This window comes from Canis lupus, chromosome 24, assembly GCF_048164855.1.
Source record: "Canis lupus baileyi chromosome 24, mCanLup2.hap1, whole genome shotgun sequence".
NCBI classification, from domain to species: Eukaryota; Metazoa; Chordata; class Mammalia; order Carnivora; family Canidae; genus Canis; species Canis lupus.
This window is the reverse complement of record NC_132861.1, coordinates 44,447,145-44,471,297: the sequence shown is the minus strand read 5'-3', so window position 1 is coordinate 44,471,297 and position 24,153 is coordinate 44,447,145. Positions and strand designations below refer to the sequence as shown.

The 24,153-nt window shown below is 40.4% G+C and overlaps 1 protein-coding gene across 1 annotated transcript in view; it reads left to right on the top strand.

Annotated features, from left to right (window-relative positions):
• Positions 1-24,153, top strand: part of LOC140616150 (uncharacterized) — a 50,496-nt gene that overhangs the window by 14,352 nt on the left and 11,991 nt on the right. The window contains exons 2-4 of the mRNA XM_072796636.1: positions 19,472-19,628; positions 20,561-20,729; positions 23,556-23,639. Coding sequence (XP_072652737.1) covers positions 19,472-19,628; positions 20,561-20,729; positions 23,556-23,639 — 410 coding nt within the window. The remainder of the gene's footprint in view (positions 1-19,471; positions 19,629-20,560; positions 20,730-23,555; positions 23,640-24,153) is intronic.

Genomic DNA, 24,153 nt, shown 5'->3' with positions numbered 1-24,153 from the left:
CTACTAGAGTATGATCTCATTTTAACTAATCTGCGATGACCCTATTCCAAATAAAGTCACATTCTGAGATACTAGGGATTAGGACTTCAATATATCTTTTGTGGGAGACACATAAACAACAATAAACATCTACTTGAAACTATTCTCACAGCTTATTTTTGCACAAAATTGTTTAATTTGATGATATAACTTATTCATCACACTTGAATCCAAAATTAAATCTGTCTAGTTCTTATAAGCAGCTTTGCTTAAAAAAAAAGACATATTGACCCTCTTTGAAATTATTAAAAGATATATGTTATCTATTTTGAAGGTAAATTCCAAAAGGATGTATCAAAAATATTTTTATCCTGGCAGCATCCTTGTGAATATACGCAAAGCCTCCGAAGGATAGTGTTGTGGGCACTTGCTCATTCAGTGCATACCTTCTGGTGAGTTTGGGGAACAGATACTCATGCTATCCCTGTCTTAGAGGAACCTAGAAAAAGGCCAGAAGAAAATCTCAGTGGAGTGGTCTCTTCAGTTCTTCAGGGGCTTTGCAACTGATCTGCCTCCCAATGGTCATACTGTGTGCTTTGTGTATGTCCCATGCTTTCTCTCCTGTCTATCATCTATCTATCTATCTATCTATCTATCTATCTATCTATCTATCCTACCTACCTATCTCTATCATTATTTATCTATTATCTACCTGTGATATATATTTTTTGATCCAATCTATATATATTTAATTTTTTGACTGCATAAATAAATCATGTTTACTGTAAACTTAGTGTTTGGGGCTAGGGGTCATGATTTTGTTCCCCCGAAGACATTTGGCAATGTCTAAAGATATCTTGTTTGTCACAGTTGGAGGATGCCATTGACATCTAATAGATAGAGGCCAATGATATTGCAAAGCATCCGAAAAGATACCCGATGGGACCCGCAATAAAGAATAATCTGGCCCCAAATGTAACTAGTGTCACGAGGGCTAAGATTGAGAAATCTTGTTGTAAAACAATAGAAAATTCAAAGAAACAAATGGAAAATCATTGCCTCTGGGCATTCTCCCAATTAACATTTTGGTCACATTCATCCAGATGGCTTTTTACACACAGATATATATGGGAATAATTACAGATGTGTAGAGGAAAATGTGATTATAATTATGCATGCTGTTTTATAACCTGATTTTTTCACTTAATAGTAATATTGCTCCATGTCAGTAATTTTTTCTCATTGAAAATGAGTTGTTTAAAAACAAAAGCATTACATTTATGTGGTTAAAAATAAGAATTGCAAAAGGGTATGCAAGAAAAACATGTTATTTCACAAGTAGGTATGTATACTTCAGTAAATGCAATTCTTAAAAAGCCACAAATTACATTATGCAATAAAATGTTGTATACTTTGCTTTCATTACTTATTAATATATCTTAGGGCAATTTCCATAATTGACACAGAGATCCACCCCATTCTTAGACTGGTGCATAGCATTACCTACTACCCTATTGGTGAATACTTACTTCTTTCCATATTTTTACTCTTCTAATCGGTGATGCAGGAACATTTCCACACCACCTCTCAGTAGACTCTGGGGGGTACACCCAAGAATTGGAACAGGTGAATCAAAAGATATGCACTGACATTTTTGGCATCTCTTGCAAAATTACTCTACAAAGAACTTGTCTCATTTACCTCTCCACTGTCTTCTTCCCCATAGCCTCACTCATAAAATATTTAAGTTTTGCAAACCTGATTTAATAAAAATGATATTTAGTTGTTTTCGTTCATATTTCTTTAGTTATTAATAAAGTGGTGCATTTTTTAATGCTTTTTTCCTATCAACTGTTCATTTTCTCTGTCCATTTCTTTTTCTCTATAGGGTTATTTTTTATGTTGTTGACTATTTTGACCTCAGTGGATTTAAGGAAAGTAGTCATACACCTATAAATACTTTCTCCTGGTTTGTCTATTCCCTTGTGGAAATTTACATTTTTTATTTATACAAAAAATTTTAAAAATTTCCCATTTATGGTGTTTGGATATGCTATACTACAAAGGCCTTTTTCTTTTCTTTCTTTCTTTCTTTCTTTCTTTCTTTCTTTCTTTCTTTCTTTCTTCCTTCCTTCCTTCCTTCCTTCCTTCCTTCCTTCTTTCTTTCTTTCTTTCTTTCTTTCTTTCTTTCTTTCTTTCTTTCTTTCTTTCTTTTCTTTCTTTCTTTCAAGATTTTATTTTTAGGTAATCTCTACACCCAATTTGGAGCTCAAACTCACAACCCTGAGATCAAGAGTCACATATTCTTCCAACCAAGCCAGATAGGCACCCCATACAAAGGACTTTTTCATGACAAGATATAACTAAATTCACCTGTTTCCTTCTTTTATGGTTTATTTTTTTTTTATTAAAAAAAACTGTCCTAAATTTATTTTAGCAGTAAGGACAAAAGTAGCTACTCTCACCCTGAGACAATTCATCAAATCATCTATTTCACCCCACTAATCTGAAATGCACCCTCACCATGGTTTCTATTCCTTAGGCAATTAGGAGCCATTTCTGAACGTTCTGTTCTGTTTCAGGGATCGGTCCATTTCTGCACTGACACCAAACTGTTTCAAATTACTGATGCTTCGTAATGTGTTTTTAGATATAGTAAGTCTGATCTCATTATTCTTCTTTTTAAACAGTTCTGAATAATTTATATATTTATTTTTAAAACATACTTATGTAATAATTCAACTGTATAAAGGAAAATATATAAAGGAAAATACAATGAACAATCAATTAAAAAAATTGAATGCTGCTAGTAAGTTGAAACTCCTGGATTACCTTTCTCTCTTCCAGTTACTTCTGACTATTCTAACTATTTTGACTCTAGAGTTTATTTAGCATTTCATGAGCTTATAATACTTTAACTTCTTTCTCTATTTATCCCTATAATTATATGCAGTATTATAATTCATGTTTTTTTTTTAAAGATTTTATTTATTTATTCATGAGAGACACAGAGAGAGAGAGGCAGAGACACAGGCAGCGGGAAAAGCAGGCTTCATGTAGGGAGCCCAATGTGGGGCTCGATCTTGGAGGATCAGGCCCTGGGCTGAAGATGGCGCTAAACCACTGAGCCACCCAGGCTGCCCTATAATTCATGTTTTACATGCACTTATTTGTTTTAGAAAATATGCACATTCCCAAACAAACCAACCAGCCAACTAGTCTACCCACGTATAATGATTAATTTTATATGTTAGTTTGGCTGGGCTATGTGCCTAGGTGTTTGGTCAAACATTATTCTGGATGTTTCCATGAAGATATTTCTGGATGAGATTAACATTTAAGTTGTTAGACTTTGAGAAAAGAAGATTGCCTAAGGTAATGTGGGTGGGCTTCATCTAAGCAGTTGAAGGTCTGACTAGAACGTGGAATTGATTTTTAACTCCAAGCAAGAAGGAATTTTTCCAGCAGACAGCCTTTGAACTTGAAATGGCAGCACCACTCTTCTCCGGGTCTTCAGACCGCCAATGAACCCTGCAGAGTTTAGACTCGCCAGTCCCCATAATTACATAGGAATTCCTTAAACTTTCTCTGTCTCCGTCTCTCTCTCGATCCTATTGTCTGTTTCTCGGAAGAACTCTGCTAATACATCAGGCCTCTGTCCTTGGCAGCACCAAGAACTGATGGAAAGTTTGAATTCTCTTCTCTACCTCCTCATCATGGCCCCAATATCATATTTTAAGAAAGAGCTCCTCCTTCAGCAAGGGAAGGAGGGAAGCAGAAAGATATCTTGGTCAAGCCTTCAAGAGTAACTGGGTAGGAGAGGCTTTTCTTGCTGACCAAATAGTGCTTTGGCACAGGGTTCATCCAGTCTATAGTCAGCAAAGATATGCCTTTCGAGAAGGACCATGTCACAGAGGTAAGGCTCCTGCCACACTTTCAGTGACATTTTTCACCATCACAGTTAGATCCATAGAGCCACAGTTTTACAAAAATCTCCTCCTTATAACTGTCTAATTGGAGGCACGGTGTTTGTCTCCCATTGCTGCTATAACAAATTATCACAAATTTTTATTTTTTATATTTATTTGTTTTATTTTTTAACAAATTACCATAAATTTAGCAGCTTTAAACAAACCCAATTATTATTGCATAGTCCTTTTGGTCAGAAGGACCAGAGGGAGAAGGTCATGGGGGTCAAAATTCTTCTTGTTTTTCCCAAATGAAAGGACTGGCCTGGTTCAAAAATATGTTCATACCTCACCTCTTGGGAGACCGAAAATTGCTTTCAATGGGCAGTTTTTCCCACTTGGAGGAATTGAAGATTGTAGTTTCACCATTATGCAGGCACAGTGTATTCTAGGCAGTGGGGATAGAGCAGAGAATATAGCAGGGAGCACCCCTCTGAGGAGCAGAGCTTATGCATCTCAGAAGGCAAAAATGACTTCGGTGAAGCTATTTTCTTATCTGTTAAAAAAAAAAAAGCCTTTTCTTACAAGAAGAAACAGTCTAAATGGGAAGAGAGACAATTATAAAAGATAAATGTAAAAAAGGAATCATACTGAAATGGTTCTGTAGCTTTGAGTGCTGTGCCTGCTGGTATCTCTGGTCAACAAGACAGTCTTTGGTATCACCCAGAGGATTCTCCAACTCGAGACTTCAGAAAGACAACAAAAGAATTATGGCTGTGGAAGAGGCCCAAAGATGCATTTAGATTCCTCTTCTTCAGTGAAAACTCACCTGAGCAGGGCTCTGAAATGTAATGTCACTTTTTGGGTCCCACTAAGATTGCTCTTTGGTCGTGTCCTGGTTTAGCTAATACTATTCTGTGTTAAATGCAGATACTATCTTGCCCTGAGTAGCTGCTTCCTGGTGCTGGAGGCTCCATTACTCTTTGGGAGGAGTGTGTCAGCTTCTGTACCTGCAGTAGCTCCAAGTGAAATCAAACTGCTCCAGCTGGGATGAAGAGCGTTTTGCTCCAGTGCTCTCTGCAAAATGACCTGTTGCCCATTATTTGTAAATCTGGGAATGATTTTTTCCCCCTATTTGCATGGCTCTCTGCCTCTCTTTGGCATTCTTTGCTAGCTGCCTTTGCATTTTCCCCGTTTTGTTAATTGTTTGCCTGGGCAGTGGCAGCAAGGGTTTTAAAAGGGTGTTCCTTTCTTGTGATGGGTTTTCATTATACAACAGTATGAAGGCCACTCAATTTCCTGTGTGACTCTCTTAAGCCTCTTGCCTAAGGTTAGCAGAACTTCTGTTTTATCACTTTATAGCAAGCTATTAAAGCCCTTTGACAACTTTACGAGCTGCTTAAACATTCTTCAACTTTTCATTTCTTCTCCAAACAACAATGGAAATGAAAATAGTGACAAAAAAATACTTACTGTTTATTGAGTACTTCCCATAGGCCAAGGATTCTGCTCTTTTTGCATATTTTAAAATTTAATTCTCAGAGAAACCCTAGAATGATTTCTATTTTAATATAAGGAAACAAACATAGAAAGGAATGTGCCCTAGGTCTCTGAAAGTAAATGACAGATCTAGAAATCAAATCCAGGGCTGGCTGACACTAAAGTCCTTGCTGGTAACCTTTCCACTAAATTTTGAGATCTGTCTCTTCCAGGGTCCACTGGGGCCAAATTGTTCTCTGGGCTGGAGCACCAATGATAGAGCCACATTCACGTCAGTGGTGATGAAATTAACTCAAGGGCTAAGTCCTACTCAAGGATATGGATATCTACCTTTAGACCTCTTGTGCTAGAACAACTTCTATCTCATTGATCAGTGCCTATTGAGATTGCTTCTTTAAAGATTATTTACATGGAGGAGCCCCTGGGTGGCGCAGTTGGTTAAGTGTCCACCTCGTGGTTTCCGCTCAGGTCGTGATCTCAAGGTTATGAGATCCAGCCCTGCTTAGTGTAGGAGTTTGCTTAAGACTCTTTCTCTCTCCCTCTGCCCCTCACCCCACTTGCTCTCTCTCTCAAATAAATAAATATATCTTTAAGAAAATTCTTTAGACGGAGGCTAAAGAGATACGCAGCAAATGGAATGTATTTATTGTCCTGCATTAGGTGATCCAGGATAGTCCAAGATGACCAACTTTAGGGAAATGTACTTGAGATTTACCATGATGGTGGTGGTGGTGGTGGTGGTGGTAATGGTGGAGGTGTTGGTGATGGTGTTGTTATTGTTTGTATTGTTAATGGTGTAGGTGGTGGTGGCAATGCTATTGTGGTTTCTGGTGGTGGTGGTGATGTCAATGTTGGTATTGGTGGTGGTGGTGGTACAGTGGTGGTGGTAGTGTTGTCGGTGATGACGGTGTTGGTGTTGGTGGTAATGGTGGTGGTGATGGTGGTGGTGGTGGAGGTGTTAGTGGTGGTGGTAGTGATTGTGATGGTGATAGTGGTGGTGATTTTTTTTGTCTAGGTTTATTTCTTGACTCAACAGCTGAAGTGTCAGATCTTGGACTTTTCTTAGATGTTTTAATTCCTCTGAAAGTTACAAGGAGCTATCTTTCCTGGTTATGTTCAGTTTATAATTGAAATCTCTTTTTCTGAAATCAGACCATATTCCAGATGTACCATCTTCTTTGGGAATTTGGCAGAAATGCAAATTTTTTGGCCCCACCCCTGACCTACTGAGCCAGAACCTCTGTGGGTGGGACCTAGCAATCTGTGTTTTAAGAAGCCCTCTAGGTAACTCCGGTGCTTGCTCAAGTTTGAGAACCACTGGTGTAGACACTTATACTGCTCATCTTGTGCCATTTGCTCTCCTAGGCAACCATAACCACTCCCATGGTTTCAATGACTTCCAAATGTCTGAGGCCTAGAACTGCATTCCGAGTTCTCAATTCAATATATTTTTTCATCTGAATAACATCTCTACTTGGATATATCACCAAGACTTCAAACTCAGCATTTTAATAAACATTTGTGTTTCACATTAAATGTAATTTTCTCATTGCACTATGTTTGTTTGGCCTGCTAACTTTGTCTTTGCATTTTATTAAAATTCCTTGTTTAAACTTTGCCTCCTCTGCTGCATCAAAGCTTGGCAAGGGCTAGGATTGGATTTGTCTAGGGCTGGCTTACTGTAAACACAACTAATATTTACTGGATGAATGAATGAATGAAGACTGCTATATTTTCTATACCAGGTTATGGACTGAATTGGTATTTTGAAGCCCTAACCCCTAATGTGACTCTATTTGAAAACGGAGCCCAAAGGAGGCAATAATGGTTAAGTGAAGTCACAAAAGTGGGGCCTAAACTTGATAGGGCTGGTGGTATTTTAAGAATAGGAAGAGACATTAGAGATCTCTCCCTCTCTCTCTTTATCTCTATTCCTGTACACAAGAAAGACCATGTAGGGACGCAGTGAGAGCATGGCCATCTATAAGCTAGGAAGAGAGCTCTCAAGAGAAATCAAATTTGCTAATACCTTGAGCACACACTTCCAGCCTCCAAGACTGTGAGAAAATAAATACCTGTTGTCTAAGTCACCTAGTTGGTGGCATTTTATAATGCAGCCTGAGCAGTCTAATACACTAGGGATTGATGAACTATGGACCATGAGCCAAATCCAGCCCAGTGCATGTTTTGAAAGTTTTATTGAAACACAGCTACATGATTTTTTAAAAGATTTATTTATTTTTATTTGAGAGGGAGGGAGGGAGGGAGAGAGAGAGAGAGAGAGAGAGAGAAAGCGGAGGGAGGAACAGAGGGAGAGGGAGAGAGAGAGTCTTCAAGAGATTGCCCACTGAGTGCAGAGCCCCAACACAGGGCTTGATCCTAGGATCCTGAGATCGTGACCTGAGCTGAAATCAAAAGTTGGATGCTTAAATGTCCTGAGCTACCCAGGCACCCAAACACAGCCACATAATTTGTTACATTTTGTCTAGAACTGCTTTTGTGCTAGTGACTGAGTAGTTGCTGCAGAGAGCTTCTGGGTCTGTGAAGCCTAAAAATTTACTATCTGATCCTTTAAAGAACAAGTCTGCTCCAGACCCACCTAGAAAGTCCAGATGCAGGTGCTCTTCTGTGCTATCCCACACTGAGCCCTCTGGGATGCCAACCTGGCTCAGTGGGACTTCAGTGCCCCCACAACTGGCATAAACATACTTGACAATGTCATAGGAGAAAACCACCTATGGGCTCAAAAGTGATAAACAAGTTTGGCATTTATATGAACAAAGGAGGAGGGGAATGCTGACAACCAGAGGCTGGGGACCATCATGCCCCAGTTCCTTAAAACATCAATGTACACATCCTATTTCATACATGGTCAAGAAAAATGAAGAGATCACTGGTTATTCTTTTAGCGCAGTGCTGGTTATCCAACTTCGACTGAATTTTTATTGCCTCAGGTATTTTATAACTGTAAGAGGTAGAGGTTAACTAGCAGAAAACCTATAATAACATAAATGACTCTTATCAGAAAGTTTTGTAAATGAGTCTTGGCCATGGTAATGCACATGGATTTTGTCTGGGAGAGGTGCAATCACTTACTGTCTGCTAGAAAAGATGACCTCAGATAATTTCTTGCCCAGTAGGATAGTAACCAGTTTTGTATATATTAACAAATTCATTTCAGCATTCCTTTGCCTTGACGGACATAAATCTCACTCCTTCCAAATCTCCTTTGAACTAGTTTTAATGCCTTTCTGGGGCCCTCATTAATTAATGAATTGACTAAAACCATTGGTATTTTATATTTGTATGAAGCTGTTTTGGTTTGTTTTTTGAAAATAGGAACATGAATGCAACTCCAGTGGTTTTACTCCCCTTTCTTCTCTGTTCAAGTAACCATTGAGATTCTACTTGTGGGAAGCACTCAGAGTGGAGAATTTGTAGGACAAGCCAGCAGAAGCCAACAGGCTCTGTGCAATGGTGGAGGCTGTCGAGATGGGTTTCCAGAAGCCATGTCACTGCTCTGACACTTCAGATACCCCATCGCTCCTTCATGAGTCCTCAGAGTGGGGCTCACTTCAGAGCTTTCCAGCCTAAGGGGGAAATCCAGAGTCCAGGCATACATTGTTCTTGGGAAGCCTGAAACCCAATGAATATTTCAAGAACCTAGGAAAATGGACAGCTCAGAAAGGGGGTGGGAAAGAGTCAAAGACACAGGACCTCCCTCACAATGTGAACAAAGACTTCTCTGTCTAGATCTGGAAAATCATCTCATGTACCAATTCCTAAGTTATTTCACTCTTATCTCGAAGGACATAATGGCCCTTCTAACCTTGATATTGAGCTATTCCGTTACAGGGTTGAGAAGAGAGTTCTCTTTTTCCAGGATGGACAACAGGGTGAATTCAGAGCAAAAAGTACGAGATGGGTCTTAAGGGGACTTACAATATCAAGATTCTGCCGTGAGAGGGCAGTGTAGACTTTCTAACAAATCTGGAAAGAGGAAAAAGTCCCGAAAGCACCGGATGGGGAGGCAGAACGCAAATTCAAAACGAGATTTCACTTAATCAAATCAGAACAAAGTCCCACAGTAGTCTCTTTGCTTTCATTCTGCTCCGTATCTTCTAAAGAGAACGATCACCCTGGAAGGCTGGAGCAGGTTCCTTAAGGACTCATTGGCACCAGGTTGCTGATTTGGGAGGTCTTGAGGGGTGGGAGGTGAGGGTGACTAGGGCAGCAGGTGGTGGAGGAGGGCCCTTGAAGGGGCTCCAAGCAGTGGTTCTTTACCAACTGGGTCAAAAGAATGAACTAGTACCTGCAACTTCAGATACCCCTGCCCACTGGTTGGTTCTGAGGGGCCCCACTTCAGGAGTGGAATTGCTAGGTTACGTGGTACTCTACCTTTAATTCTTTGGGCCTCTAAGCTGTTTTCCGCAGTGGCTAGACCACTCAACATTTCCATCAGCAATGCTCCAGGATTCCAGTCTCTTCACATCCTCACCAATAACTTGTTAGTGTGTGTGTGTGTGTGTGTGTGTGTGTGTGGTGGTGGGGGGGGTTGTTTCTTTTAAAAATGTTTATTACAGCCACCCTGGTAGGTATGAAGTGGTACCTCCATGTGGTTTTGATTTACATTAGCATGATGATTAACGATGTGGAGCATCTTTTCATGGGCATGTTGATCATTTGTATATCTTCTTTGGAGAACTGTTTACTTGTTTGCCCGTGTTGAATTGAGTTCTTTGTGGTTTTTTGTTGTTAAGCTTCACACGTTCTTTATATATTCTGAATATGAATCCCTAATCAGATTTTTGTCTTGCAAATATTCCCCCCACCCTGTCCTGTGGTTGTCTTTTCATTTTCTTTTTAATTATTTATTTATTTATTATTTAAAAAGTATTTATTTTTTATTTATTTTTAATTTTTATTTATTTATGATAGTCACACACAGAGAGAGAGAGGCAGAGACACAGGCAGAGGGAGAAGCAGGCTCCATGCACCCGGAGCCCGATGTGGGATTCGATCCCGGGTCTCCAGGATCATGCCCTGGGCCAAAGGCAGGCGCCAAACTGCTGCGCCACCCAGGGATCCCGAAAAAGTATTTATTTTTTAAATCATAGTGGGCATCCACTACTATATTAGTTTCAGGTGCACGACATAGTAATTTGACATTTTTATGTGTTATGAAATGCTCACCATGGTAAGTGTAGTTCCCATCTGTCACTTTATAAAGTTACTTTAATATTATTGTCTATATTCTCCATGCTGAACTTCTCATCCTCATGATTTATTTACTTTGAACTGGAATTTTTTACTTCTTTATCTCCTACACCTATTTTGCTCATCCTTGCTACCCACCAGTTCCCCAGAGGTAGAATTGCTGAATCATATGATATTTCTGATTTTAACTCTTTGAGAAACCTCTATATTGTTTCCCATAGTGGCTGTACCAATTTATACTCCCTCCCCGAAGAGCATCTTTTCATGTGTCTACTGGCCGTCTGTATGTCTTCTTTGGAAAACTGTCTATTCAGGTCCTTTGTCCATTTTTAAATTGGACTGTTTGTGTTTTTGGTGTTGAGTTGTTATGGGGTCTTTATGCATTTTGGATATAACCTCTCCCATTCAGTAAGTTGCATTTTAATTTTGTTGTTGATCTCCCTCACTGTGCTAAAGCTTTTTAGTTTGATGCAGTCCTGATTGTTTATTTTTGCTTTTGTTGCCTTTGCCTGAGGAGCCAGATCCCCCCCGCAAAAAAAATATTGCTAAGACTAAGTCCATAAGTTTACTGCCTTTGTTCTCTTTTAGGAATTTTATGGTTTTTTCTCTTACATTTAGGCTTTTAATCCATTTTGAGTTTATTTTTGTATATTGTGTAAGAAAGTGGTCCAGTTTTATTCTTTTGCATGTAGCTGTCTAGTTTTCCAGCACCATTTATTGAAGAGACTTCCTTTTCCCCATGTTATATTTTTGCCTCCTTTACCATAGATTAACTGACCATTTATCTGTTGGTTTATTTCTGGGCTTTCTATTCTGTTCCATTGATCTATATGTCCATTTTTGTGCCAGCACCATACCATTTTGATTACTATATCTTGGTAGGATAGTTTGAAATCTGGGAGTGTGATACATCTAGTTTTCTTTTTTTTTTTTTCAAGATTGTTTTTACTCTTTGGGGTCTTTTGTAGTTCCATACAAATTTTAGGATTATTTGTTCTAGTTAGGTGAAAAATGTTGATATTTTGATAAGGATTACAGTGTCTGTAGATTGCTTTGGGTAGCATGTACATTTTAATAATAATTCTTCTAATCCATGTCTTTCATCAGTGTCTTATAGTTTTCAGAGTACAGGTCTTTCATTTCCTTGGTTAAATTTATTCCTAGTTATTTTATTCTTTTTGATGTAGTATTAAGTGAGATTGTTTTCTTATTTTCTCCTTGTGTTTGTTTGTTGTAGTGTATATAAACACAACAGATTTCTGGATAGTGATTTTGTATCCTGCAATTTTATTGGATTTATTAGTTCTAATAGTTTTTGATGGAGTCTCTAAAGTTTTCTATACATAGTGTCATATCATTTGCAAATAGTGACAGTTTTACTGCTTCTGTACCAATTTTTAAAAAAGATTTTATGTATTTATTCATGAGAGACACAGAGAGAGGCAGAGACATAGGCAGAGGGAGAAGCAGGCTCCTCGTGGGAAGCTTGATGTGGGACTTGATCCACAGACCCCAGGATCACACCCTGAGCTGAAATCTCAACCATTGAGCCACCCAGACATCCCTCTTCTGTACCAATTTGAATGCACTTTATTTTTTGCTTGATTGCTGTGGCTAGGTTTCCTGTACCATGCTGAATAGAAGTGGTGAGAATGGACGTCTTTGTCTTATTCCCCATCTTAGAGGAAAAGCTTTTAGCTTTTTACTGTTGAGTATGATGTCAGTTGTGGGTTTGTCTTTTCACTTTCTTGGTAATGTATTTTGATGCACAAAAGGTCTTAATTTTGATGAAGTGCCATTTATCTATTTTCTCTTGTTGTCTATGCTTTTGGTGTCATATCCATGAAATAATTGCCAAACCCAGTGTTACAAGGACTTCCCTCATTTTATAGTTTTGCCTCTTAATGTTGAGTCTTTGATTTATTTTGAGTTAATTTATGTATGTGGGGATTATTGCATGTGGATCTCTTGTCTTCCCAGCATCTTTTGCTGAAAAGACTATCCTTTCCTCATTAAATGCTAGTGGAGCCCTTATTGAAAATCAACTGACCATATGTATGAGGGTTTATTTCTAATCTCTCTATTTTATTTTACTGTTCCATAAGCCTGTTCTTATGCCAGTGCCATACTGTTTCAATCATTGTAGGTTTGTACTGTGTTTCAAAGTTGGGAAGTGTGTGTCTTCTAATTTTATCTTTTTTCAAGATTTTTTTGGCTATTCAGTCTATTGCAATTCCATATAAATTTGAGAATCAGCTTTCCATTTTTGTGAAAAGGCTTTTGGGATTTTTATAGGGATTGTGATGAACCTATAGACTGCTTTGGGTAGTGCTGACATCATAAAATGTTAAGTCTTCCAATCCATGAACGTGAGATTTTTTTCCCATTTATAGGCTTTCATTAATTTCTTTCAGCAATATTTGGTAGTTTCAGCATGCCATGGCAGTCTTTCACTTCTTTAGTTAGATTTTTTTTGAAGTATTTACTTCTTTTGGATGATATGTAGATGTAATTGCTTCCTTAACATTTTAATTTTATTTATATTATTTTGAAGATTTTTATTTGTTTATTCATGAGATAGAGAGAGAGAGAGACAGAGACAGAGACAGAGACAGAGACACAGGCAGAGGGAGAAGCAGGCTCCATGAAGGGAGCCCAACGTGGGACTCGATCCCGGGTCTCCAGGATCAGGCTCCGGGCCGAAGGCAGTGCTAAACCGCTGAGCTGCTAAACCCGGGCTGCCCCTTCCTTCCATTTTTAAAGAAATGGTTGCCATATAACTCTGGGCTGAGGATGAGCCTGAGGAGAAAGCTTAGGTCTTTTAGCCTGCATCTGTCCCTGGGTAGGTGCACAGTGGCTTTCTAAATTCCCCTATATTGTTGCTTTTGAAGGTCTGAATCATAAACGTCTGGCTTCTAAAAGGGAAGAAACTGAAAGGAAACTGAGTCAACAAACAAACCAACTAGCAAAAAAACGAGGTGCAGCTCTTTTAAGGCCCCAGGAAACCACCCCAACCACTGGGACTCCATCAATGGCTGCCTGCTTCTATGCCTACACCCCAGCGATGAAAAGCTGTCATCAGCAATCAGGGCACAGAATCCTAATATTTGGAAGACTAATTCCTTATTGGCCCCCGCTGGCTGCACCAAGCCACTTGAGAAATGTGGGCACAGCTGCCTGCTGCTGGGCTTGGGCTTGGGGGATAGATGGCTACTGTAGTGTTAAAGGCTGAAATTGGCCAAAGTTAGCCACGCTTTCCTGGGTAGGCTTTCTCCTGGAAGCTGCGAACATTCAAATATACTCAGGAGTGCCAAAGTGATGACTTCAGACAGCTTCTGCTAGTACGGTTGTTGTCTGAGTGGAGAGATGGATTTCTGGCAGTTCCTATTTTGCTATCTTTCCTGACATCCCCTCCCATTATTAAATCCCATAGTAAAATTAAGGAACCAAAATGAAATCTCCCCTGGTTTTTAGGCTAGTCTCCCAAAGAAATTATGGCCCCAAAGTTTCCTCTGGCAGAGGGAACTTAGACTTAGCTGCAGAGGATTGGATGCAGTCCAGATTCTCATCCTTCTGGCTGCAGCTGCCTGTGCTCCTCTTAGCACTACCAGTCTAGGCGCATCCAACCGTGGGTCTCTTATTTCTTAATTCCAAGAGACAAGAGGGTTACCAGAATAATAAGAATTAATAATAATAATATAATAATATAATTACATAAATATACAAATATAATTAATAAGAATAAAAATATCACAAATCTGGTTCCAACCCACAAAAGAGAAAAAAACCTGACACAAGCTAGTTTGTAGCCAAGCTAGCAATGTATAATCTGTGACAATTCCCCAATCCCAGGACTCCTACAGCCATCAGAATCTAGCAGAGACTTCTTCAATCTGGGGTGTGGAGAACAGACAGCTCAAACTATAGAGGGAAGGAAAGTCACCAGTTAGTGTTGAGAGTCCATCGTAGAACTTAATTTTAATAGGATAGTTCCCGCTTGAAGGCCAATTTGGCACTATGCTACCCACATCGTCGGGGAGATCTGCATATCTGAATGGCTTCTTTTTTCAGAAAGTGGCATTTGTCTTCTTGCCAATTTTGTAATTGTTCCCAAGACTGCTTGTGACTCCCTTTTTCTTTGCAGGATCCATGCTGGATATTTATTTATTTATTTATTTATTTATTTATTTATTTATTTTAATTTTTATTTATTTATGATAGTCACAGAGAGAGAGAGAGAGAGGCAGAGACACAGGCAGAGGGAGAAGCAGGCTCCATGCACCGGGAGCCTGATGTGGGATTCGATCCTGGGTCTCCAGGATCGCGCCCTGGGCCAAAGGCAGGCGCCAAACCGCTGCGCCACCCAGGGATCCCCCATGCTGGATATTTAAAACCTCTTGATTTCTGTTTGCCCTTTGAGCCCTATGTTTTGGCAGACAGTGGTGAGTCACTATTGGGCCTGTCCAGGGAGGCAGTTTCATTTGTAACAGGCACATCTCCAAGCAAAGGCTAATGCTCTGTATTTACCTTGTTTTTTGTGGGGATTTAAGGGGATCCCATAATAATGCCTTTTACATGCTATATTTCAAAGCCACTTAAGAGAGAGAGAGGAGAGAGAGAGAGAGAGAGAGAGAAAGAGAGAGAGAGAAGAAGTCAGATAGTTGGAGATTATGACATCAGTTTTTTTATGAATCAAAACTAGATTGGGAGACATGGCTTAGTTATGTCACAACAATGAGTTTCCTCACAGTGGGCACTATGATTAGGGACCTCACCACAGCCAGGCAGGGTCTGCTCTCACAATGCCTACACCTGGAGTACTAGCCTTGCGGCCTCCTCTCTGCCCTCAGGCTAACTCCAGAGAGACAGGCAGGAAGAGATCATAACTTATAGCCTGTGCTTTTTCTCCAGGAACATCTAAGAGCTTATCCCTCATGGGAAGGAGGAGGGCTAGGGAGGGACCAGGAGTGTCATACCTATTGATGTCCCTCTCTTGGAAGGAGACCTGGGAATTGGCAACGAACATTCACACCCAAATTTCCCAGGCTCCTTCCTGCTCTTTGCTTCCAATTCTCATCCACAAGGAAGCCCGGACTCTTTATTCTGCAGCTACAGTAGCCACTGCTCCTGCTGCTGCCCCTACTTTGAATTCCAAGGGCCCAGGGAGCCTCCTGCTCTGGGTAATAAACTTTTGTCTCAGCCCAGACTCATCTTTCAATACGGAACCCTGAACTAAAGCCATTGGGGAAGCTGACAAAGATGGTTACCCCACTGGTCCAGTAAGGACTAACATATCTACTGAACCCTGCTTTTGCACAAGCCTCCAATCTTCCTCTGCTTCTCAGCATTCCAGGCGTTGAATAATCTGAACTGTCCCTGGGGGAGCAGAATGTCATGTGTCACGAAAAGGCCTCCAGAGTCACACACTTCAAGTTCCAGCAGGACCTTTCAAAGTTCAGCCTGCTTCTTAGGTTCTGACCTTGTCTTCTGCCCATGGGTCTGATGCTGTTATGAAGAGCAGAGCATCATTTACCTTTTCTACCCTTCACATCTCGACTACTAAGCCAAAATCTTGTTCTTAAACATATCTATTTTTATTTCAGAAGCCTTTTTTCTTCACATACTAGTTTTTGAGGATTTTAAAAGTTAGGATACTTTCTGGATGTTACAAGTTAACAAATACCTTAACCCAAATTGGCTTAAAAATGAGAATATATATAAAAAAAAAGAGAATATATTTGTAATGGAAAATCTGGCATTTGGACCCAGATTTCAAGGCTGGTTGATTCAGTGGCCCAATGATGCCATCAGTCGTCTGAGTACTTTTTCATCTTTCTGCTCTGATGCCCCAGCACCAGCTCGAACTTACAGTTGTGGGTGCCTGTTATGGTTACTAGCAGCAGCTGGAGGACATGCTGCCTTCTTTAGAGCCACCTGGAGCAAAAGACTGGCTTGTTTAACACAAAAGCAGTAGGCAAACTTCTAGCAACTCATTGGTCCACACTGGCTTAGTCCTGACCATCCATGAATCAGTGACTGGAAAGGCAGAGGAATGGATTACCATGACTTGGTGGATGGGTGGTCTAGGACAGAGGAGCTCTGGGGGACCTGGTCTGAATGTCCTCTTTTTCTAAGCGAAGTACTCCCAACGTAGATCTGTCAATCTCCTTAATATGTAGGTTTGTGTGAATTCTACTGAGATTTCCTCCACTTCAGCTGAAAATTGGATATTTCTCCTGTAGCTTATGAACCCTCATTCCTTTTTATCTGTCTGCTGATAAATCCACTACATCACCAGAACTGAAACAACAATCAGTGTTCTGCAATTCACCACTAAGTCAGCCCTCTTCCCCTGGGAGCACATGGTTCCAACCATGGAGGAGAGAAGATGGGGCTTGAGAAAAGCTTCACCTTCACTCTTTGAACCTTGCTGGAGGCCCAAAGAAGATAAAGGAAAATAGAAGTGGAGATAGTTAATACGGACTGTCTACCTATTCCCAGCTCGAAATAGCCTGAAGACCAAAGAGATGCATGTTTCTCAATGTGGGGTCTACGGACCCCTGGCTCAGAGCCACAGTCCCACCAAATCTCTCAGACCTTGGTTTTATGTCTCATCCCCCCTTTCTTTTTATTTTCATTCCAATTTACACTTAACTTCTACTTACACATTTTAAGTATTTTAAAGACACTTTAAATAATTTGTTGAATGATGGCGGAGGATATATGGAAAAAAATCTTTGTGCCCATATTGCATTGTCTTAATCACTGTAACTCTATAGCAAGTTAAACATTGTTATTCATTTTCAAGATTGTCTTGGCTAAGCTTGGCATTTCCACGTATATTTTTAAATCAGTTTGTCAATTTCCAGAAAAATCTTATTTGAAACCAATGTTTTGTTGAGCTCTCTCTAGTCCTCAGGAATCTATTCCAGCAGATTTTCTCTTTGTTGTGAACATCACAGACAGGGAGGTTATGGGCAGCCTTCCACCTGATGCCCTCCATATAACCAGTGCATGAGAGAAAGGCTCCTTCACTGAACAGGCCACCACAGAGTGGGCTGGGGTCAGGAGAGAGCAGACCCAGCCAGGTTTTGTTGGGATAGCTAACCCATAACAACCCCAGAGGTATAATGAATTCATTCCCTTACCAAAAAGCAAGAAAAAACTAGTATGACACCTTAGTACTGTCACTCAGAGTTCAAATATGAGAAGGGGATCAGAAAACAGTTAAAAAGGCAACAAAACCAACTGGCCACCTCCAGGGTGGTGGTGGGGGGAGGAGTTAGCTCTGTGTCCCACCACCCCTTCATATGTTGACTTTCTGCATAGTTACTGCAGGAGGTGGAGGCCCCAGCCAAGCACCAGCAGTAGCCCTTGCTCTGTGGGTTTCACCAACTCCCACCATGGTTGGGGACATCCTGTCCCTGAGGGTCAGGAAGCTCCAGAATCTTATGTTTTCCCTGGGATTGGAGATCATCCATAAAACTTCTAAAGACATCCCCAGTCCTGTCTGGTTGTAGGTCAAGGACAAGCCTTGTATGGCCACCATGGGGAGTTCAGTATTGGGGGATGGCACCAATCTCAATTCCATCTCATCCCTTCGAAGGCTAGCCACAGGGCCATTTTGCTGGGTTGTCACCATGAGAGGAGGGCTTTCAATGATGTAATCCTTGAGATCGATCATTCTGAGACCACCCCAGGTTCTAGGACATGTTCATTCAGAGAAGCATCCTAAAGGAGGCCCCCAGAGAGGAGTTCTGCTTGAGACATTTCTTCTCTTGCATTGATGGTGGCAGTGGTCCAGAGCACTGGACCCAGGGACCTATTGTCTACCTCCACTTGCAATTTATTGAAATTATATTGGATCTGTAGGTTAATTGGGGAGAATTTACAGTTTAACACTATTTAGTCTTCAAATCCATAAACATGGTATATCTCTGCATTTATTTTGGCTTTCTTTAAATTCTCTTAGCAAATGTTCTATGATTTTTCAGTGTAGTGTTCTTGCACTACTTTTATTGGCTTTGTCTTTATTATTGATGGTTTTTGATGCTTTTGGTAATGATACTGATTTCTATTTGTGTTTCAATTTGTTTACTGCAAGTATATAGAAATATATATTGATCTATTCGAGTCTAATTACCTTGTTCAATTACTAATTAATTCTAAAATTTGTCTATAAATTCTTTTAGGTTTTCTAAGTATACAATCTCATCAGCTGCAAATAATAGTGGTTATAGTTCTTCCCTATCAGGTATATTTTAAAAATTTATTTTCTCACCTTATTGCATTGGCTAAAATGTCTAGTAATTGTTTAATAGAAATGGAGACAGTACACATTTTATCTTATTCTCAAATTGAGTGGGAAAATACTTAATATTTCACCTTGAAGTATGATGTTAGGCATATTTGTTGGTTTTTAGCTTTTTTTTTTTTTTTTTTTTTGGTGTATACCCTTTACTAGATTAAGAAAGTTACTTTCTTGGTTATGATGTATTTATCCTTTTTATCTATTGCTGGATTTGATTTGCTAACATTATGTAGGAACATGTTTTTCCACCTGTGTCCAGGAGAGATAGCAACCTGTGCTTTTCATTTTTGTGGTGTCTCTGTCAGGTTTTCTGTATCAAGATGATGCTGTCAAACTCTAGAAGTTGGACTGTTTTCCTTTTTTTTTCTTTATTCACTGGCAGAATCAGTGTAAGATCAGTAATAGCCTTTCTTAAATGTATATTTTAAAGAATTTACAAGGGAAACATCTGGGCCTACCTAGACTTTTCTGTTTGCTTGTTTTTTGTTTTTGTTTTTTTGGGGGGGAGGGGAAGGGCAACTTGATGCTCATTCTCTCATTGTATTTTTTTCCTTAGGATGTTTTCAATAGGCCAGAACAAGAAGATTTCCCATGAGGCTCTTTTGAATCACTTCAAGGAAAATAAGGTGGAGATAGCAAATGCAATAACAAAGCCATTTCCTTTCCTTGAAAGCCTCAGAGACCGCTCCTTTATCACGGAAGACATCTATAATGTACGTGAAGTTTATTATATCTCCCCATAATAACCCAGCCCCACACTAATTTATGTGTGGAATTCTGGATTCAGAATTTAGAGTATCTCTAACTAACTGATGGTCCTTCCATACTCTTCATGGAAAGACTCTTTTAAGTGAGTTAATCCTCTTATAAGGTCGAGGGTGACAGGGCAAGCAGACCTCGATAACCATGCTTCTGCTCTAATTAAAGCCCTTGTCTTCTGTGGGACATGTTGCAGTGAGATGGATGGGAATAGTCCTATGGCAGAATTGAAACTGATAGCTTTGCAAATGTCTAGCGATTTATATAGTATAACAAAATTAAACAAACTTAAAATAATTAAGAGCACTGGGGCAGTATTCCATTATAAAATCCACTATGTCAAATGAAATCCCCAGGGATTTTGTGCTATTATAAGTCAATTTTTTCTGCCTTGCTATTGTGTCCTTTAAAGGTTTATGTTTTGTAAGGTGGTTCTAGAGTCTTAGCATTCAAGTAAATTTGGATCAGTGAGCTCTCCCAGGGAAATAGAGGAGCTACCTCTGTACCATATGATTGTGCAGTTCCCCATGTGCTCCTTACAGCAATGGCAGGACCATCTGCCTACATCCTGAAGCCCTCTCAGGACTCCTCATACCTGGAGGGCAGGCAGTAGTTGCTGTGAGGCCAACAGAATTACTATAAGGTCTACTCTTGAAACAGCCTACGCAGGATGAAAGTTCAAAAGTCAATAAGAAGAGTTCATTTGTTATTTTAAGCAGTTGATCAAATATTTAAGAAGTTCTAAAATATTACATGAAAAATAATAGTCTATCTACCTGGGAAAGTGGAATGAATGTTCTATGCAATCACTTCCTAGTGATTAACTTTGAAACTATTTTAATTTTGAAATTATTTATATTCTTTTCTCATTGCACTTTTTTAAAAGAAATCTCAGGAAGCCCACAGAAACTTAATTCCTGTAGAGAAAGTGGCATATGATGTCCTCTGCTGCCTTGAGAAGACCTTTGATAGGTCACTTCTACAAGTCCTGTTCAGCAGGGTTCATCTGAAGGAGTATCCTGCCTTAATTCATGTTCTTGGAATCTTCAAAAATGGTAATCAATACTCTCCTCTCCCTTTTAGGGTCCAGGTCTACTCCTCATTTATTCATTCACTCATTTGTTGGTTTAACAGGCATTTTTTGCAATCAAATGGATTTTTTAAAATTTATTTTTTTATTGGAGTTCAATTTGCCAACATATAGCATATTACCCAGTGCTCATCCCGTCAAGTGCTCCCCTCAGTGCCTGTCACCCAGTCACCCCAACCCCCCGCCCACCTCTCTTTCCACTACCCCTTGTTCATGGTTTAACAAGTATTCACGAAATGTGTACCCTGTCCTAGGATCTGTGATTGTCAGTGTGAATGAGTCACCACTAATAGAAACTGATGTGTTCTCTGGTCTTAACATTAAAATTATCCATCAGATGATTACTCTGCTAGGACCTCATGTAGGTTTAATTACAGCCCTTTTTCTTCTTCCAGGAATGTGTAATTATTTTGTGTCATGGGTGCCTGATAAAGAGGAAGTGTTCCTGGGCACGTTGTGACATTTTTCTAAGATGACCAGATTGTCACCAATTCCCACAGAAAACCTTATCTGAGATAGTCTGATAAAAAGTTAGCTCCACATAAAGAATCAAGAAGTCACAAGAACCCCCCCAGCACAGAAGCAAGGCCTGCATGTGGAAGGGCAAGGCAGTAAGGAGGGCTGATTATGACATGATGGTCATAGGCAGATTGTGTGGTTTCTGAGGAATTGGAGTTTTATTTTCATAAAAATAAGGAAGTAACATCAATTCTTAAGCAAGGGGAAAAATCAAAAGAAGCTGAAATAAAGTAGGGAGTGTGTTAATTTGTGAAAATAGTACATTGATTAAAATAAGAACAATATAATTTCTTTTTTAATTTTTATTTATTTATTTATTTATTTTTTTAAATTTCTTTTTTTTTTAAAGATTTATTTATTTATTTGAGAGAGAAAGAGAGAGTGCAGGGGAAGGAGCAGAGGGAGAGGGAGAGAATCTCAAGTAGATGGCGCTGAGCAAGGAGCTTGCTGCCAGGCTTGATCCCAGGACCCTGAGATCACAATATGAGCAGAAACTCAGAGTGGGATGCTCAACCCATTGCACCACTCAGGCATCCAGAACAATAATTTCTTTTTTTTTCTTTTTTTTTAAGTGTTAAAGCAGAAATTTATTAAAATCCATTTTATATAGTGTTTTAGGGACAAAAAAAATGTAGTCCTCAACATTCAGGTAATCAACTCTATCCTCAGAAGTGCCTTGGGAGAAAACAGATTCCTGTGCCCTTTCCTCCAAAAGATACTTCTGTTTATATTCCTGAAAATGATGCATGCGAGAAGACAGATTCTTTTGCCCTCCCCCCAGAACAATAATTTCTATATTAATACCTGAGTTAGAGAAAGGAATAGAAATAATCAAATATCTAGGAACAAATTTCAAGTCAATAATTGTTGAAAGCTTCATTGAGACAAAGTTACATGTCTTAGGTCAATATTATATATGTGACCAGGATGTCCCAGGCCATGGGAACAAAGGGAATGGTGGTTACCTGTACTGCCCACATCTCAGGGGCTCTGATTCTCTCCAGGTTAAGTGTCCACATCACCTGTGTTAGGTTCCAGGTTCCCCCAGCTGGGGGCGGGGGGTGGGGGACCTGCACCTACATTTGCTGCCACCCACCTGCCCCTGGGGAGGTAGCAGCTATTGCCTCTCAGACTCTGTTGTCCACAGAAGCTATGGGTCAGTGACCCAAAGTCAAGAATCTGGGGGCTGTGGGGTGGGGTGTAGCATTCTCTCCTGCTGCTTGGTGCCAACCTTCATCCCACACTCAGGGCCCCTTAAGCCCCCGTGGGACTGCCCACTTGCACTGGCCCTCTTCATCCTTCCCTTTGTTCTCCTCCTTTCTTCCACCTGGTTTTGCCAGGATCTGAGTCCAGGTCGTGGGATGACAAAGCACCCATGGTTCCCACTGTCCTGTGGAACTCACCCTAGCAGGCCCTACCCCAGGAGGAGCTCTTGCCATGGGCCCTGGGGCAGCAGGTTCTCTTCCTCCCTGGTGTCCCCTCCTCCCTGGAATCCCTGTAGACATGGCCCCATCTCCCTCTCCTCCCTCCCTTCCCCATTCAGGCTTCCTGGCTTATTTCTTTCCTCCTATGTGTGCTGGGTCACCTACAGGCAGAGGCGCTGGGCTGATGTCCCTGCCTCCCCTGGTTGGTGGCCTCCCCAGCTGCTGGGGCAGGCCTGTGGGCCATCCTCCAGCATTGCAAGCTGTGCTCCCTGCTCAGAGCTGAAGAGTGTCCTTCTTTTGTTCCTGGGATCTGGGCCCCTGGGAGGTCTGTCTTATTCCTCCAGGTGTCCTCTGCTTTGTCTCTTTGGGAAGCACTCACCTTCCCTGCCCCAACCCTCTTCTCCTCTAGCAGCATCCTTAGAGCAGCTGGGCTTTCTCTTTTATACTCATGGATCTCTCTGTGAGCCTTGCTCTTCTCCAGAAGAATTCTCTCTCTTCCTTCCTACAGTTCACAGACACATTCCACTTACAGAATTTATAGTGAGATTAGCTTTCACTCTTCTCTGGTCATTTTGTTGAGTGATTAATTACTGTTTATAACTTTCCCACTGCTCCATAATCCTTAAACCCAACAGGCTCATCACCTATAGGATTTGCATGTGTGTATTTTTCTCTTCTATGTCCCAGGGAAAGGAATAAACACCATCAAATTAGGAGCCACTGAGATTAACTGATCCGGGGTCCAGAAGGCCCTGCTCAATTCCTGGATTCTTGGGGGGTCCAGATGCTTAATTATGAGGTGGTGATGACTTGCCTGAAACCACTAATTAGTTTTTTTCTCTGTTTAGTAATTGAAGACAAATATTTTCCCCAGGAAGATGATAGCGAGGAGACACAAAAACTTCCCAGCACTGAGCCAAGCTGTGAACAAGGTAACTATGAAAGAATACAACCTTTGTTTCCTGGTTACAAAGAGGATAGAACTCAGGAAGGGCAACTGTGATGCTAGAGGAATGCTAGAGGGAATGTGATGCTAGAGGGACATGAGGCAGGCAGATGAGTGTGGCTTTGTATTGATTCCAAAATGACATGACTCTGGAATCCAAGACAAAAGGTGGCAAAGAGAGACTTTCTGCCCCATAATTTGGAGAGTGAAGCAAGAACCTAAGTGCGAATTAGGAGTTTCCAGAGATGACCGTCAGTGTGAAGCTGTGAAAGGCTAAGAACTCTGGCCCATGGTCAATGACAAAGAGGAGACCTTTGACGATGGCAGAAGGGACCCATCTCAGTGTGGGGGACGTTGTTCAGAAGCCCAGATATTCAAGAAGAAAGCCAGTTAGTTGTTCACAGAGAAAAAAGAGGAAGTGATAGAAAGGTGGAGGGGAGGATGTGAGTACTTTGAGAGAGAGAAGGAGGGAAAGAAAGAGAAGAAAAGGTTAAGATACA